The 16,037-nt window shown below is 46.9% G+C and overlaps 1 protein-coding gene across 1 annotated transcript; it reads right to left on the bottom strand.

Moving 5' to 3' along the window:
• Positions 1–7,632: 7,632 nt before the first annotated feature.
• Positions 7,633–12,498, bottom strand: CNGA4 (cyclic nucleotide gated channel subunit alpha 4). The gene is made up of 6 exons (XM_045557347.1): positions 12,320–12,498; positions 12,079–12,180; positions 11,763–11,869; positions 10,870–11,515; positions 9,780–10,129; positions 7,633–8,163 (listed from the first exon to the last, which is right to left on the bottom strand). The coding sequence occupies exons 1-6, from the start codon at positions 12,379–12,381 to the stop codon at positions 7,703–7,705; spliced, it is 1,728 nt and encodes a 575-aa protein (XP_045413303.1). The 5' UTR covers positions 12,382–12,498; the 3' UTR covers positions 7,633–7,702.
• Between the last annotated feature and the right edge of the window lie 3,539 nt (positions 12,499–16,037).

Raw genomic sequence — 16,037 nt, 5'->3', positions numbered from 1 at the left:
TGAGGCAGAAGACAGGGTGGGTGTACTGAAAACTGAGTATGACAGGAGGAAGTGGAGTGAATGACTTCACTCTTTAAGAAGTGTAGGGATTAAGAAAAGGAAAGAGAATAGCACTAGCGGAAGGTGTGGAATGATTTGTTTTTTTAGGATGGAAAAACTAGATCTTTTTTATTTTTTGGCAGATGGAATTACCCCAATATATAGAAAAGACTAAAGATATAGGATAGAGACAGAGTGGCTAATTAATAATGCAAGGTTCCTGAGAAGTCAGGGAAGTATTATGTTTATATGGTAACAGGGATATGGGAATTAAGAGCAGATGTGGAGGGTCCTAGCTTTTGACGGAAGTAGACTAAACCGTGAGAAGAAATTAGTTGAAGAGAATGATTATCGATGAAAATAAGTTATAGCCAACTGGATAACAGCTATATTTCCTAGACTGTTTTTGTAGTTAAGTACAAAAACTGCTTGATGACTAGAACAGTGGCTGTAGGTGGAAGTGATATATGCAGCTTCGAGATCAAAATCTTCAAACAGAGAAGTAGACCTTCTCTTCCTCATTGCCTCTTCCTGCAGCTCAATGTGGGTGTGAGAGTGAGCCACATTTGATCATGCAGTGAAGGTAACAGGCTGGGGATGGCAGAGTGACAAGACAAAAGGAGTCTGGGTCTCCTATATACTGTTAAGCCATTTTACTATCCCTGGTACTGCTGCATGAAAAAGAAAGAAACTACAATCATGAGTCCCTGTGATTTTCTCTCTATTGTCATAGCAACCTACTCTCCATCTTAAGATAGTAGATTTGTAGATTTGGTGGGAAACTGTTGTCTAATAGTTTTTATTTTCTCTATAAAGTTGGAGATCTGGTTATCAGTGAGTGCTGTGTGTGTGTGTGTATGTGTGTGTGTATGGGACTGAAATTATAGGAGTTAAGATGATTTAAGAAAACTGTATATAATGGGAGAAGGAAAGTGGATACTAGAGGAAAGTAGTAAGATAATAGGAAAGTATTAAGGGGCCGCTTGAGTGTTGATAACCATGAATTTCTAGTGGTATCAATTTCTCCAGCAGAGCTCAGCTGGTTGGATGCAAGCATGGAGAATGTTGATGGTTCAGTTCATCTAAAGATGGGATTTTACCAAGTAGGTGGGATGGAAAAATAAAGGGATCAGGGTGAAATAATGGGCCATGAATTCTCAGCTGGTCATGGAGAAGAGAGAACTATAGCCTAAAGTGACAAAGCCTAAAGTGAGTAATAGGTAGGCACCGGAAGGTTGGCAGTTGTTGGCAATGGGGAAGGGAAGAGGGTAGCATAATGAATGTGTATGAACTTCAAGGAGCTGGGGTCTACTGAGAATCAAGAAGCATCAGTGAGTACAGGACCCCAACTCTGGTACAGGGTTGCGAGAGGATGAGAAACCACCCCTTTCTGCAGAGGATGTACCATCCTTAGGAGACTGCTATTTTGGTTAACAAAGGAGTTGGGAGAGTGTTCAAAGAAGTTGAGGATCTAAGAGTCTGCTGATCTTGGAAAAGGAGTTAAAGAGAACAAAACTCCTCTGAGAAGTTTTCCTTAACCCCACAAGTCTGGGTTAGGTGTCTCTCCTGTGTGCTTCTGTAATATCCTCTACTTCTCATAGTAATTCTTACAGTTACATGCCTTATAATTGTCATTTTGCTTTTCTGGCTCCTGCCCTGTGACTGTATTTGTAGATAGGCCCTTTAAAGAGGCAATTAAGGTTAAATAAGGTTATAAGAGTGGGGCCCTAATTGGATAGGACCAGTGTCCATATAAGAAGAGGAAGAGACACCAGAGATCTCCCCCTTCCCTGGCTGCTGCCATGCACCGAGGAAAGGCCACATGAGGATACAGTGAGAAGGCAGCTGTCTGCAAGCCGGGAAGAGAGCCCTCCTCAGAAACTGAATCTGCTGGTACCTTGATCTGGGAATTCCAGCCTCCAGAACTGTGAGAAAATAAATTTCTGTTGTTTAAGCCACCCAGCCTGTGATATTTTGTTATGGCAGCCTAAACTGACTAATACATGCTCCATTCTCCAACAGTTTCTCAAATTACTCTCCACACTACTCTCATTACTTATTTTATATCTTTTCTTTATTCTCACACCCAGATACTGGCTCCGGCTGGATGGTCATACTTGGCTTCAGGAACCTTGAATTGCTTATAGTTTCTTTGTATATGCCATATTGTTCACCTTTGTACCTTGCTCACATTCTCCCCTCCAACTAAATGCAGATGGGTGATGGGAGGTGAGGGCCAGGAGTTGGTGGGTATAGACTGATTTTAAGAAGATGGTTTGTAAAGAGTAAAAAACCTAAGTAATAACTACAGTGAAGAAGAGGAGGGATATCATGAGCAGAGGAGAGAGCGGGAGAGAATGAAAATACAGTAGCAAATGGAGTAGAAGCTCATTTCTCAAAATCAGGAAATTCCATCTATGTCAGCGATAAGCCAGCCTTTGGAGAGAATGGGATTACCCATGGCCAGGAAATAGGGAGGCTTTAGATCAGAAGAAGGAGGGAACTGCAAAGTCCATATGGGCAGCCAAAGGAGAGAGACCTGGACTCTTGTCCAGGAACAAGTCAGAAACCTAAGAGAGCAAGAGGCCCTGAAGTAGGGCCAGGCTCAGTCCTGAGAGAAGCTGCTTTTTAAACTCAGGCCTTGACCTGCCAAGGTTATTTGTTCTTTGTTTTTGTTTTTGTTTTGTTTTGTTTTGAGGGGGATTCTGGACCACCTAGTTTAACTCTGGTAGCTAGAACAATTTACCTCCCCCTTTGGGGAGTCTCAATCACCCATGCCACTGCCCCATTAGCCTAAGTGTGGGCACATGATCCTTCTTTCAATATCCTATATCACAATTGAGATAAGAGGGGAACATTTAAATAACACTTCAGTAAATATTCAGGGGAAACAACCAAAGAGAGCAGAATATAGTGCCTAGTGCACAGCCAGATAGCCTGCTTTGTAAGGTACTGCTTATTCTAGGTAGCTTGCAGGTCCACAAAATATCAGTGTTTTACCCAGGAAACCTGGTATTCACAGACATAGTAGCATGAGGGTCATGTTACAGGCTCTGCCTCCAGGACCCTGGCTCTGATGCACACACTTGCAGCTGGGATCCAGTGCAAGGAGAGAAACCAGCCATAGTTTGGTCCTTGGGGTGCTCAGCTCGCCCTTTTCCCCATTCGCTCAGATCCTCCCTCTGCGTCTGATTAGGCTGCCTTCTCTCCACATCTTTCAAGGCCTTTTCTCCGCATTTTTGTGATATGCAGATATGCTTCTGTACTGAGCTCCTGCCCACGCGTTCCCTGCCCACACAGGAGGCCCTTCTCTTGGGATAATTAAACAGAGGGAGCTGGCTGAGAAGGCAGATGAGCTAGAGTCAGAGCAGGCAGGGAATGTTGGGCAGAGAAAAGAAACCAAAGCGAGGACTTGCCTTCTAGGTTCCTGGAGCTTATGCTGGGGGAGAACATATACCCAGGGCTGGCTCTGGCTGGATGGTCATGCTTCAGACATAGGCCCTCACAGGTGGACCATGAGGGGCCTGGATCTCCCAGGTCAGGGCCTTACCTGAAGGTTAAAAAAGCCGAAGGAAGCTCATTCAGAGAGAGGGCTTTAATGAATGCATCCAAGTTAGTAGCTTCTGGGGCCCTGTGGGACCTGCTGCTGAAGGGAAAGGCTGAGGATAACAGGCCAAGGCACCAAAACTGGAACGGCAACCACAGACACAGAGAGGGCCCCTGGGCCTCTGGGTCCAGGCATTCTGGAGGTGAAAAGCACAAGGAATTTTCAATCTGTGTGGAGGGCAGTCCTGAATGTTCCCAGCCATTCAGCGGTGCTGCCTGCAACAGGGCTGCTAATTGGGCATGACCTCCTCAGTAACGTCTCTCAGCATCACCACTGATGTATTTTAGTCTTTGTGAAAAAATCTGAACAAGAGTTTTCACAGACCAATTGAGATCACGATTCCCCAACATTGTTTCCTGTCCCTGTGATTGCGTTTCTCCCTGGGAAATTCTCCCAGCTTTTCCAGGCGATGCAATCCTGAGGCCTGGGAGGGAGCTGAAAGGAGGGAAGGGAAGGAGTGTCTTGCGCTCTCTGCTGGCCAAGACCTTGCATTGCTGGCACAATCTGGAGGCCCAGCCAGAGGCCTGAGACAGGTGGAGCAGGACAGCCTGTGCCCCAGGGCCCTCAAAGACACAACGGCTAGCTGCCAGCAGGACGGGAGTAATGGTCATAGCTGCTATTCATTATTAAGAAATTGCTATCTTCCAGGCACTGGTAGGCAGTTTACATTCATTATCTTATTTATATTTTAAGTCTTCAGCATTTCTTTCAACAACCCTGAAAGATTTTGTAGAAGAGTCTGAGAGTCCGCCAGCTGGGGTGCAATGTTTCAGAACTAAAACTCAACTCTGATTGGCTCCAAATACATGCCCTTTCCCATCTGTTGTACTTTACAGCCAGCCTAACACTTGCCCTGACGTGAGCTAGGCTGTGATCCCAGCTCTGACCCAGCTTGATCATCCATCTCTGATCCTCACCTCCAGCCAAACGTCAGCTTCAGCCTCAAACTGGAATCAACCCACACTGCCACCTGTTCCTGGCTCCTAGTGTTTGCACTAGATCTCTCCTTGGGTTGAATGGCCCTACTCCCTAGGAATCTGATTTCCTCCCAAGCTTGATACTTTATTTGCATCAGTCTTCTGGGGCTAGCAGCCAAACCCTAAGAACGAAAAGGGTGGGGTGGGGTGGGCCAAAGAAGCTGCCATGGGGGAGTAGCAAACTGGGAACACTGAGCAGGGTGTACATTCCAGGGTCCTGCACCAAGGAGAGAAATGGGTGAGGCCCTAGGTCCTGGGGGAGGAAGGAGAGCTAAGCCAGAAGCATCTGGGCTCTCGGCAGGAGGGCCCTTGGAACAGCTTTGAAAACACTGTAGAAGTCTAGCAGTGGCTCCCAAACCCCTGCCCTCCTCTCACTGCTATGTGGGTGCAGACTCTGGGGCTGGAATTAGCAACTCTTCTCCAGAGCAGTGGGCAGTGCCTTGTCTTTGCCTGCAGGCAGACTTGCTAGTGATTCTCAGCTTTGCCTGACAACTGGCTCCTTCTCCCCTAGTTACCACAGTTACTGCCCATGATGGTCATTCTCAAGAAAGGAATGAGCTGGCCTGGCCTTAGCCTCAAGCTGATGTAGCTCCTTTCCTTATCTCCCTAAAAGAAACAGTATGACAGACTTGGGTTTCATTCCATGTGACTTAGGAGCCTTGTGATATTGGGCAAGTTATCTAATCCCAGAGCCTTGGTTTCAAAATGGGGTAATAATGGCATCTTTCTCATATAATTGTAAGGACTAATTGAGAAAATGCACTTATCCCAGGCTCTGGCACAAAGTATTAATAATTTCTCAATACATCAAATCTATTATTTTTAGTTGCTATGTGGGCTTCAGTTTCCTGATCTGGAAAAATGAGCATAACAATAATTTAACTTTCCTAACATTGTTACAAGAACCAAATGAAATAATGTATGTGTAGCAGAATGTTATGAATGATTGTATAATTGTGTATAAACTATTAGACATTCCCTTGATTGTCAGACAATTCTCACCTAAGCTTTTCAACAACTACTTTATGGGAGATTTAGTATTAGTTGTGTTTTGCGGCTTTCTTCCCACTCTCTTCCCCAACTTAGAGTCTTGCAAAAGTCTCTGGGGGTTTTATGTTGGACAGACATCTGGGGCCAGGCCTCTGACCTTCAGACCATAATGGTGATGCTGGTGTGTTCCTTGTTCGAGACTGCCCACCCCTAGAAGAACTGCTCTGAGGCTATAGTCCTGCAGGAGCCATTTCTGCATCTATAATATGCTAAGTAGTCAGTTATCCCCCTACTTGTGCCCTAGACCATGATTCTATAGAGTAGCAGGGACCGCCTGTTCTAAGAGATCCTTCACTGGGACAGGATGTAGTGTTGTAATGTGTCAACGAAAAGCTTATTCTCAGCTCCCTATATCCCTCAGCTACCACCAAAATGGCCTTCACAACATATCACTCATTCTAATTCATGGTGATTTGAGGGCAGAGATGGTAGAAAAACCTCTTGAGAAATCTACACACATCTTCCTCCAATATTTGATCACTACCTGGTTCAACTCTCTTTCTTTGGTTAGCAAATATATATTTGGGTACCTACTAAGTGCCAGGCACAGTTTTGGCCCTGGGGACACAGAGATGAACAAGACAGATCAAGAGCCAGCCTTATGAATCTTGTTTTATGAGGAAGATGTTACAAAATAACTACATATTTTAAAATGATTTAAAGTGCTATGGCCCTTATAATCTCTCCTGAGGGTAGAAACTCTTCACTCAGTTATACCTATAAGTTAAATCCTGGGTACATTTAAAAATACCACTTGGCAGAGCTCAGATCTGAAGACTGGCTAGGCCCTGGAGGAGCTGAAATGGGGACCCTGGGTGAATCTGATTCAGAGAGGACATCATCAGACTCCTCCCCACGGACTGTACAACATCTTCCCTGCCCCAAACATGCAGCCCTCCTTCCAAGTACACCAAAGTTACTCTAAAACTCCTGACACACACTCATCTCTAATTGTCCCTGACCATGGTATTCCACTCCACCTACTCTCTGCTCTCCTCCCTATATTTTGGAATACCATGCAAAGAAGGAAGGCTGGATTTCTTTCTACCAGCACCAAAACCAGCTCCAACAACTGGTATAGTGGGACAGGGACAGGCAAGTGGTTCTGGGCTCTATTCTCTCCTTGGGATCAGCTCTGAATGCAGAGAAGTACAGCCACAGGCTCCAGGGCTGGGTCAAGGGAGAAAAAAGAAGCCAAGGTATCTGTTCTGGCTCACTAAACTAGAACAAGTCCCTCAGAGATCACAAAGTTGAGAACATACACTCTGGTGTGGGATGCAATGGCCAGCATGTATATGTATATATATTACACTTGCAGCAGTGTGATGCAAAAAGCCTGCTTTGCCTTGGCTAGTATTGATTCTCTATTTTTTGGGAACCCCAACCTCTTTGAATCTAACCCATGAACTACTACACAGGCCCCTCAACTCTGTGACTCAGAATTCAGACAGAATTCATCCTGGCCCACCACTGGATTTGCCTTTTATTTCCAGCCCCATAAATGCTTAGAGAGGAGGCAAATATTTTATTGAAGTGTACTGTTCATGGTACACTTATGAATCACCCATATGGGGGTTATTCAAAGGAAATCTTGGACCTAGAGGACTCAGAGTGTGTTTTCACAAGTGTGTGCACACCTGTGGAGAGCACCTATGTGTCTATTGGTGTACGACTGTCAGCATATGTGTGTTTAGGAGGAGCATGGCTGAATGTGTGTATATATTATATGAATGTAAGACATATCTGTGCTTGTGAGAAAGCATGTACACTTTCCGAATGGAAACTCCAGAGCATTTTAGATGGAATGCACAGTCTTGGGACCAGCATTTGTATGTGCAACTGTGTGTGTGTGTACTGGTAAGTGGAGGATGAATATGTGCTATACTCCTGCACCTCGAGCTGGGCATCTATAGACAAATATGCTCCCATCTCTGTGACCTAGCAGACAGGATGGAAGAATTTCTGCAGGCAGGCTTTCCTACAAATCTGGATTTACTCAGAGGTGGGAGTCCTGGGGATGGGGATGTAGTCACTCTGGACCTGGGGGTCCCCCCTGGCCGGCCCTGCCTTCCCCATCCTTGGAAGTTCCCTCCCCAGCTTCTCCCTCATCATCGGCCTCAGCCAGGTCTTCGGGCATCGGCCACTCTCGAGTCTGCCACTCCAGCCGTTCGACGCGGTAAGCGATCTTAAGTGCGCTGGACTCCAGCTCAGCCAGGAGGCGAGCGAACTTGGTCTGTAGATCATCGAGCTGCCGGTCTAGGCCTCGCAGCCGGGACTCAGTGGCCTCCTGTAGGGCGATCTCAGCTGCCTCTGCATTCACGTCCAACTTGTTCATTTTGAGCAGAATCTCACGTCCCTTCTCCTCCATGACGACCTGGGCTTGTGGATACTCGCTCAGCACCTCCCGCAGGTCCTCCTTGCTCAGGCAGAACAGGTCTGAATAACCTAGGCTCTTGATGTTGGCGGTGCGGCGGTTCCCAGACATGTTCCCTGTGGCCCATGGGCAGATGGGAGGATAGTTAGCACGGGGCAGGGTGGTGACATTTCACTCCTGAACCAGGACCCCCAACTCCATATTTGTGCTTTTGAACCTCTTCTTCTGCCTTATTAATTCCTTCATTCAGTAATGTACTGGGGACCAGGCCTTGTGCTGGGTGGGTATCATTGACCTGCCTCAAAGAATTCACAGTCTAGAGGAGATAGGAGTGTAATAGAATAGTTACATAACAGTATGGCTGTTACACTGTAGACATATGCATCAGGTTATTGTGGGAAAATAGGCAAAGAACCCCTACCAAGCTGTAAGGCAGGGAATTTAGGGAAACCTGGAGGAAAGGCTGCCTGAACAGAGTCGAAAATAACTAGGGGAGGAGGGGGAGCATGGGGGAGGGACTCTAGCCAGAGAGAGGAGAATGAGCAGAGGAAAAAAGGTAGAAAAGAGTCAGGTGCATGCAGAAAACAGTCAGCAGTTCAGAGTGGCCAAAATGCAGGGGGTGGGGAGAATGGGGAGAGGAGAGAGTTAGGTTATGCCAGTGGGGAGTGGGTGTGAAGACAGGATAGGCTGAATGCTACAAAGTCTCAGAGCTAGAAGGGCCTTAGAAAAGGGAAGGGGAGCTACCATTTCTTAAACACTTGCCATGTGCCAGGCACTGTACTGGATGTCTCACCCATATAGCTCATTTACTCTCCACAAATAAATAACTCTGGGTTTTCAATGTCATTTTCATTAGGTGGGTGAGAAAATTGAGATCTAAATAGGGAAGTGACTTGTCCAAAGTCAGCAAACCACATAGAGGATATGGAGCTTGAGGGGGTTGGTGAAGGCAGATGTGAGGCCTTCAGAACTACTTGAGGTTGGAATCCTCAGGCTCAGAGAGCCAGTCTAGAGTATGTCTAGCCCTAGTTAGTGACGGTGCACTCACCCCCTTTGTAGGTTTCCCCCTCTTCCATGGCCCAGTTCCTTTACCTGTGATTAGGCATAACAACTCCTACTGCACAGGGCTGACAAGAGGAAAAAATGAGCCAGTGTAGAGTAACTGGCCTGGCCCACAGTTGATGGTCAGTAAATGGGAATCTCCTCTCTTCTACCCTTCCAATTGGCTGTGAGAGAGTTGTTCTTTCTACTAATTCCAATTGTGTGTAACTGTGTAACCTTGGGCAAATTACCTCTGTGAGTTTGATTTCCTTATCTTTAAGAAAAAAGGGATATGAATAATATCTATCTTATACAGGTGCTATGAGAATTTAATGAGTTGATACATGTGAAGCACTTAGAACACAACATATAGTAAGCATGTAATAAATATTAGCAATTATTATTATCTCTGTCACTTTCCACTGGTCTGTTGGTGCCTTTGGTTAATACCCACAGAGCATGTCTACTCTGTCTTCCAAGACCCAGCCTACTCACTGACCTTGGCCCAGCTTCCTCTCGGGGAACAGATCTTCCATGTCCTGCTTCTCTCCTGAGCCATCTAGTGACTCAGGTAAGGTCTAGGTTTGCTTACTCTGTAGGCCCTGAAGTACCATCTGGTCCCAGCACTGGGTTCTGCTGTCCTTATCTTCCTTCCCAGCCCTGTCCTAGGAACAAATGCTGAGGGGCCCACCTTTGATGTTGATGATGCTGATCTCCCCAAAGTAGAGTCCCGCACCAAGCACAGCATACTGTGTGACGCCATCATCTGCCACCACAGCCAGTTGACCCTCGCGGATGATGTACATCTCTCGGCCAATGTCCCCCTTGCAGCATACATATTCGCCTGGTGAGTAGGTCTGGGGCTGCAGCTTCAGCACCAGCTCCTCCAGCAGGCTGGCCTCACAGTTCTGGAAGATCTGCACCCGGCTGAGAGTAGACAGGTGTACAGATACAGCCACCTCAGCTCGCAGCCGCTCGGGCAAGTGCTGTAAGATGGCTACCTCATTGGTCATCTTCTTGTTGATGTGCAGGTGCTGGTACCTGGGGGTAAGTGCAGTGTCATTTCCTTACCAGCCCCCCACATGCCTGCCTCCACCCCCTTAGGGCTCAGCTCAGCTTCAGCCAAGAGTCCAGCCATACTGAGATCTCACAGGGGGCATGGAAGTTCCTGACAGTTGGCTAATCTCCTTTCCCAGTCACAGAGATGTTTTGACCTCTTCTACCTCACCTCTTCTGCCTCCATCACTTGACAATGAATAAGATATCCTTGACCTCCTGTCAGACTCTACCCGACGGACCTATCTGTGATGTCTTGTACCACCCCCACTGACAGCTACTTCTGTCACCAAGCCCCTATCCTCTCTGGAGACTCTCTGCTCTGGTTCCCCAACTTTGTGACACTTCCTTTTGTTCAGTCCAGAGTATAGATTACCATCATACACAGTTTACCATCTTGTGGTTGGCCCTCTCCTGGGAGGGTGGTATTGCCCTTCTCCCACTCCCTCCAGAGCCTTCTGAGCCCTCCCACGCAATGGCAGTTCCCACTCCTTGGTCTCTGTTATCCTTCCTTGTGCATGAGCTCCTCTCCCTATCCATCTCTTACCCACCCCTCCCCCAAGTCCCGACTCCCTTCCTTGAGGACATTCCTTTTCAAGTCCCACCAGTGAATGCCACGTTTTGACTGCCTTGTCTAGCCCACAAGCAATGCGAGCCCAGTCACCTCCCTCAGGTTCTACCGCGTACCCTGTCCCTGTCCTGGTCTGGAACCCCGGCCTTCTCACCAGTCAATAACTCGCCGCTCCAGCCGGCGGTTGACGTGATGCAGCTTCATGTACTTTTTCACCAGCGCGTGATCTGGGTAGAAAGCTGCATCTGCAGTGTTCATGTTGTAGATGACAGAGCTCATGCTACCCATGATGGTGGCGAAGCCCATGACAGCCAGCAGGAAGTTGCCCACCATAAAGAGGTACTCCTCCTCCCGGGCCGGCATTGGCGTGTCGCCCACCGTGGTCAGGATCAGCGTGGAGAAGTAAAAGCTGTAGAGGTACTGGCGTCGCAGGCGCTCAAAGCCAGGCTGCGCGGGGTCCGGGTACACCCACACGTCCCGCCCGAAGCCTAGGTACTGGGACAGCGCAAAGTACAGGCAGCTGTTCCAATGGATGACGACAAAAATGTAAAGCATCAGCTTGGCGATGCGAAAGGCGTTCGGGTAAGCTGTGCGGGTCTCTGTGCGGTCAAAGGCCTCGAAGAGGCGGGGCGCACGGAGAAAGCGGTTCAGCCTCAGCGTGGGTGTGTGCGGGCCCAGCCGCACGTAGGCCACGTCCGTGGGCACCAGGGAAGCCAGGTCCAACAAGAAGCTCCAGGTGCGAACATAGCGTCGCGAGATCCTACCCTTGTCCACCACCAGGATGCCCTGGTCTAAGAATCCTGGGAGAAAAGGGAGGGAGGCATGGGCTGGGGTCAACAGTCGGTGAGGGTGGGCAGGCCAGAGTAGGACAAGGAGGTGGTCACAGGGACAGGGTGAAGGCTCCAAGGTTTCTGGGGTGAGCATGGAGATGTCAAGCACAGAGGCACATGAAAGTGCTATCAGGGAGGGCGGCTCTTTTTTGTTACTAAGAGGCTTTCTTTGGAAAGGGAACATGGAGCAAAGGGTCAATCCTAGGAGCTCACTGACCTGTGTGGAAGCGCACGACGATGTCCAGTAGGTACAGCAAGTCACTCGTGTAGTCCAGCACCAACCAGGCCACCAGATAACCGTGCTGCAAGTCAGGAAAGCAGGCTCTGCAGGGCGGGGGTAGAAGCGACTGGCTTAAGGGCACGGCTCTGTGTGGGTGAGGCAGTGTCCCCAGGCCCCTCAGTACTCTGCCTTGGGCCCTCGCATGGGCACCGCCCCTTCTTAGAGCCCCGCCCAAGGGCCTGCCCCTCTCCTCCGCCTCACTCTTTAGCCCTCTTGTCGCCTTAAGGTCCCTCCCTTAGCGCCCCAGCCAAACCTGCACACGACAATGATGAGGTTATACATTACTGGGAAGACCATCGTGTTCAGCCACCAGTAGTAGTAATCCCCAGATGGGTCCAGGACAGGTATGGACTTCCTGTTGAGTAAGAAGGGAGGTCTTGCTTTATTTATTCACCAGATATTCCATGCTGTGGTTGTGACTGAAGGCACCAAGAGGAATGAGGTTCGGTGGAGTGAGGTGGACAGATCCAACCCAGGGGACCAGGACTTCTCACCTGGCCGAGGATGGAGCAGGGGGACTGGACTCTGTTGTCTTCACTTTGCTGTCCTGGCTCATGGTTCTGTGGCCTGCTGCTGGGATGTGAGATATCCAGGGCCTCTCTGCCTGTAGGCGGCTTTGGGAGGTGGGGGCCAGTGCCTAACAGCCTGGAAGAGCTGCCCTTGGGTTCCAGCTGTGACTTCTTTGTCTTTGATGCTCTTAGCAACACAGCCAGGGCTAGCAGCTACTGAAGGGGCGGAGACAGTGTAGCTCCTGTACCCTGCCCTGTCTCCCAGGGCCTGTGCTTACACCTTCCCAGCTAAACACCTCTAATGAGGTCCCTGGAGAAGGTAGGGAGGTGCATGCCTCAGAGCAAAGCCTGGCCTTGTTTCTGCCTTCCTTCTCCCCTCCCTGCACCCCAAACTGAGTTACATAGGGTCCTCTAGTTCAGGGGAACCTGAATTTTAGTGTAGGCTCAGACACTTACTCTGTTTTACATTGTGAGAGTTCTCTGCATGGGCCTCATTATTTATTTATTTAACAACTATTTACTGAACGGCTCATCTATGTCAGGTGCTAAAGTAGTCTCTAGGGACAGAGATGCCTCCCACATCAGATATAAGCTCTGTTTTCATCATCTACATCCTTATCTGTATCCTACCCTTATCTACATCCATGTCTGCCTTCCCTCTTTACTGCTGGGTGGTGTGATGGGGGCCATCCTACGGTGCTTTTGTCCTTGTCCCTTCTTGTTACCTCTAGTACCTGATACCACCAGGTATTCTATGTGTGTTATGGCTCCTCAACCTCTTTCAGCTTTTCCCTTTCTGTGAACATGCTTTAATATATTCCATACCAAAACAAACGAAAATCCTATAAATTCTCCCTTAACCTGATGTACCTTTGCCTACTATCATCGTTCTCAGTCAATAAGTCAAAACCAGAACACCCACTATATGCCAGGCCAATATTGTGCTAAATCCTGAGGATTAAAGGTGAATGAGACACACTCCGTGCCCTCTAGAAGCTCACAGTCTGGTAGGCAAAATAGGTAAACAGGTAATTTACACATCAGGAAATTACACAGGGGCAGTTGTTGCCAGTGTACTGATGAGTACTCTATTAGGTGGATACACAGAGGGCTATTACAGTGCATGGGAAGGGTTCCCAACTGAGCCTGGGTTCCATAGGATGAATAAGAGTTAGGTATAGAGATGGGAAGGTGAAGAACACTAGAGGTAGAGTGCACAGAATATGCAAAGGCATAGAGACATCAAGAAGCAGGGGTGACTAGGGGAACATCATTTGGCTTATTTTAGAGGAGCTGGGTGGGTAGTGGTGAGAGATGAGGCTGGATGATATACAGAGGGCAGCTCAAGAAGAGTTTTGTTAGCCATGTTATAAAGCTTGGATTTTGCCCAAAGACAATGGATAATCTGTGAAGTGTTTTGCACAAATAAGTGATAGCCATCAGATTTGTGTTGTTCTATGATGCCATAATTTCTCTTTTAAAAATACTATAACTTTATTGAAATGAAAAGATGATATTCAAAATAATGCAACAAAATGAATAAAATCCTTTGTAATGCCATAATTTTTTGGTCTTCTATTTATTTCTTCTTAGTCTCTTTCATAAGATCCTCTGTCCATCCCTTCTATGTAGTGTTTTTAAGGACTTTGTTCTAGGCTTTCCTCTTTTTCCATCCTCCTAACTCTTTCTGGTTGATCTTGGTCACCCACAGGACTTTATTTCCCATCTAATGGCTCCCAAGAACTTCCCTGAGCTGCAGTTACCTACATTGCTAACTGCTTACTGGATATCCCCACTTGGATATCCCACAGTCACCTTCAACTCACTGTGTCTATAACTGAGCTCATTATATTCCCTTACCTATTTTTTCTCTTATAATTCCCATCTCTGTCCTTTTACCCAGAAACCTAGGACTAGTATTTATTAGTGTTATTGTATAACATTGTGGCAGTTTTAAAAAAATGGCCACAAATTCTTTGACACTGCTACTTTGTGACTGTTTCAACCAGCAGAGGATAGCAGGAGTGATGTTGTGTGACTTCTAAGGCTAGATCATAAAAAGCCATGCAGCTTCTTTCTGGTTCTCTTGACATGCTTGTCGTCTGGTAGCTCCCTCTGAGGTTGCTCCCTCTTGGAACCTTGTCACCACATTTTGAGAAGCTCTGTTTGATAGTTCTTGGCTGAGTTCAGCCTTTGAGTTGTCCCAGCTCAGGCACTAGACATGTGCCTAGAGAAGCCTCTATATGGTCCAGCCATCAGCCTCAAGCCACTTCCAGGTGTTCAAGGTTCCTAAATGAGGCCGCAGACATCATGGAATAGAGACAAGCCATTCCTGTTGTGTCTTCTACGAATTTTCAGACTCTTGGAGCATAAAAAATGGCTACTGTTTTGTGACACTAAGTTTGGGGTGCTTTGTTACACAGCACAGTAACCAGAACAAACAAATATATAAAAAGGTGCACATTTCCTAAGCATATAGCTTGATAAATTTTCACAAAGTCAACATACCTATGCAACTAGCACTCAGATCAAGAAACAACTTCCCAGTGCCTCAGGAGCCCCACTCTTCCCACTTCCAGTCAATTCTTTTCCAAGGATAATCACTATCCTGACTTCTAATGCCATAGTTTAGTTTTGCCTATTTTCAAATGTCTATAAGCTAAGAATCAATTTTTAATCCTTCCTCTTTATTTTTCTTTCATATGCACCCAATTATCAAGTCCCAGGGACCTACCTTCTAATGTCCACAGGTCTACCTCTCTGCATTTTTACTATTCTACTTTGGGCCTTATCCGCTCTTGTCTGGCCTTTTGCAAAGGCCCCCTCACTATCATCTGGCCATGTATAAAATTCTTTATAGTTCTCTATCATCCCAAGGAGAAAATCTAAATACCTTAACATGTTTGCAAAGCTCTCTAGTACCTGATGCCTGTCTATACCTTCAGCCTCATCTCACAATGTTTCCTCTGCATGTCCCTAGGCTTCAGATACAATGTACTTATTGCACTTTCCAGAACACTCCTTCATGTTGTCTATTATTCCTTGCCTTGGTATATGCTGATCCTTTGGGCTGAAACTTCTATTTATTTTTAAATACTTTTTATTTTGAACTAATTTGAGGCTTATAGAAAAGTTACAAAAATAATAGAGAGTTCTAGTAAACTCCTTACCCATGTTCCCCTAATGTTATCATCTTATACAACCACAGATCAACCAATGATCAAAAACATGTATTCAACACTGATACAATACTTTAAACTACAGACCTTATCCAAAACTTCCATTTCTCTTAGTTTATCTTACTTTTGCTTGATTCCCAAGACTCAGCTCCTCCTGGAATTCTTCCCTTAAACCCCTTTGCCTTTCTCTCCGCTCATTCTCTATATCCTCAAATCATGCCAAGTGCTGCTTCTAGATGGCTCTCCTACTATAGAACTTATTACACTAAGTTGCAATTGTCTGTGTCTGGTTAGAGGGCTGAAGTCCTGAATGACAGAGTTCCTTAATCTGGAATACAGCCTGACATGTAGGCACTTTTTCTGAGATAGTTCCCAATGGGTCACAAAAGCAACACAACACATAGGTGTTAGGGGAGCCCGGGGCGGTCACCGCAAGGGTACTAAAGTAGAGTTCCAGCCATGCGCGAAGGTGGGTAAAAAAATGAACCTGATTGTAGTCAGCCTCCTTAGGGCTCGGCTTTTTT

This window comes from Lemur catta, chromosome 7 (assembly GCF_020740605.2).
Source record: "Lemur catta isolate mLemCat1 chromosome 7, mLemCat1.pri, whole genome shotgun sequence".
NCBI classification, from domain to species: Eukaryota; Metazoa; Chordata; class Mammalia; order Primates; family Lemuridae; genus Lemur; species Lemur catta.
The sequence above is the reverse complement of the archived record's forward strand: the minus strand, read 5'-3'. Positions and strand labels throughout refer to the sequence as shown.

Coding starts and splice junctions, on each gene's coding strand:
- CNGA4 (XM_045557347.1), bottom strand. CDS start 12,381: ATGAGCCAGGACAGCAAAGTGAAGACAACAGAGTCCAGTCCCCCTGCT. Junction 11,870..12,078: donor CTCATCATTGTCGTGTGCAG/GTTTGGCTGGGG, acceptor CCCGCCCTGCAG/AGCCTGCTTTCCTGACTTGC. Junction 8,164..9,779: donor CAGCATCATCAACATCAAAG/GTGGGCCCCTCA, acceptor CATGGGCCACAG/GGAACATGTCTGGGAACCGC.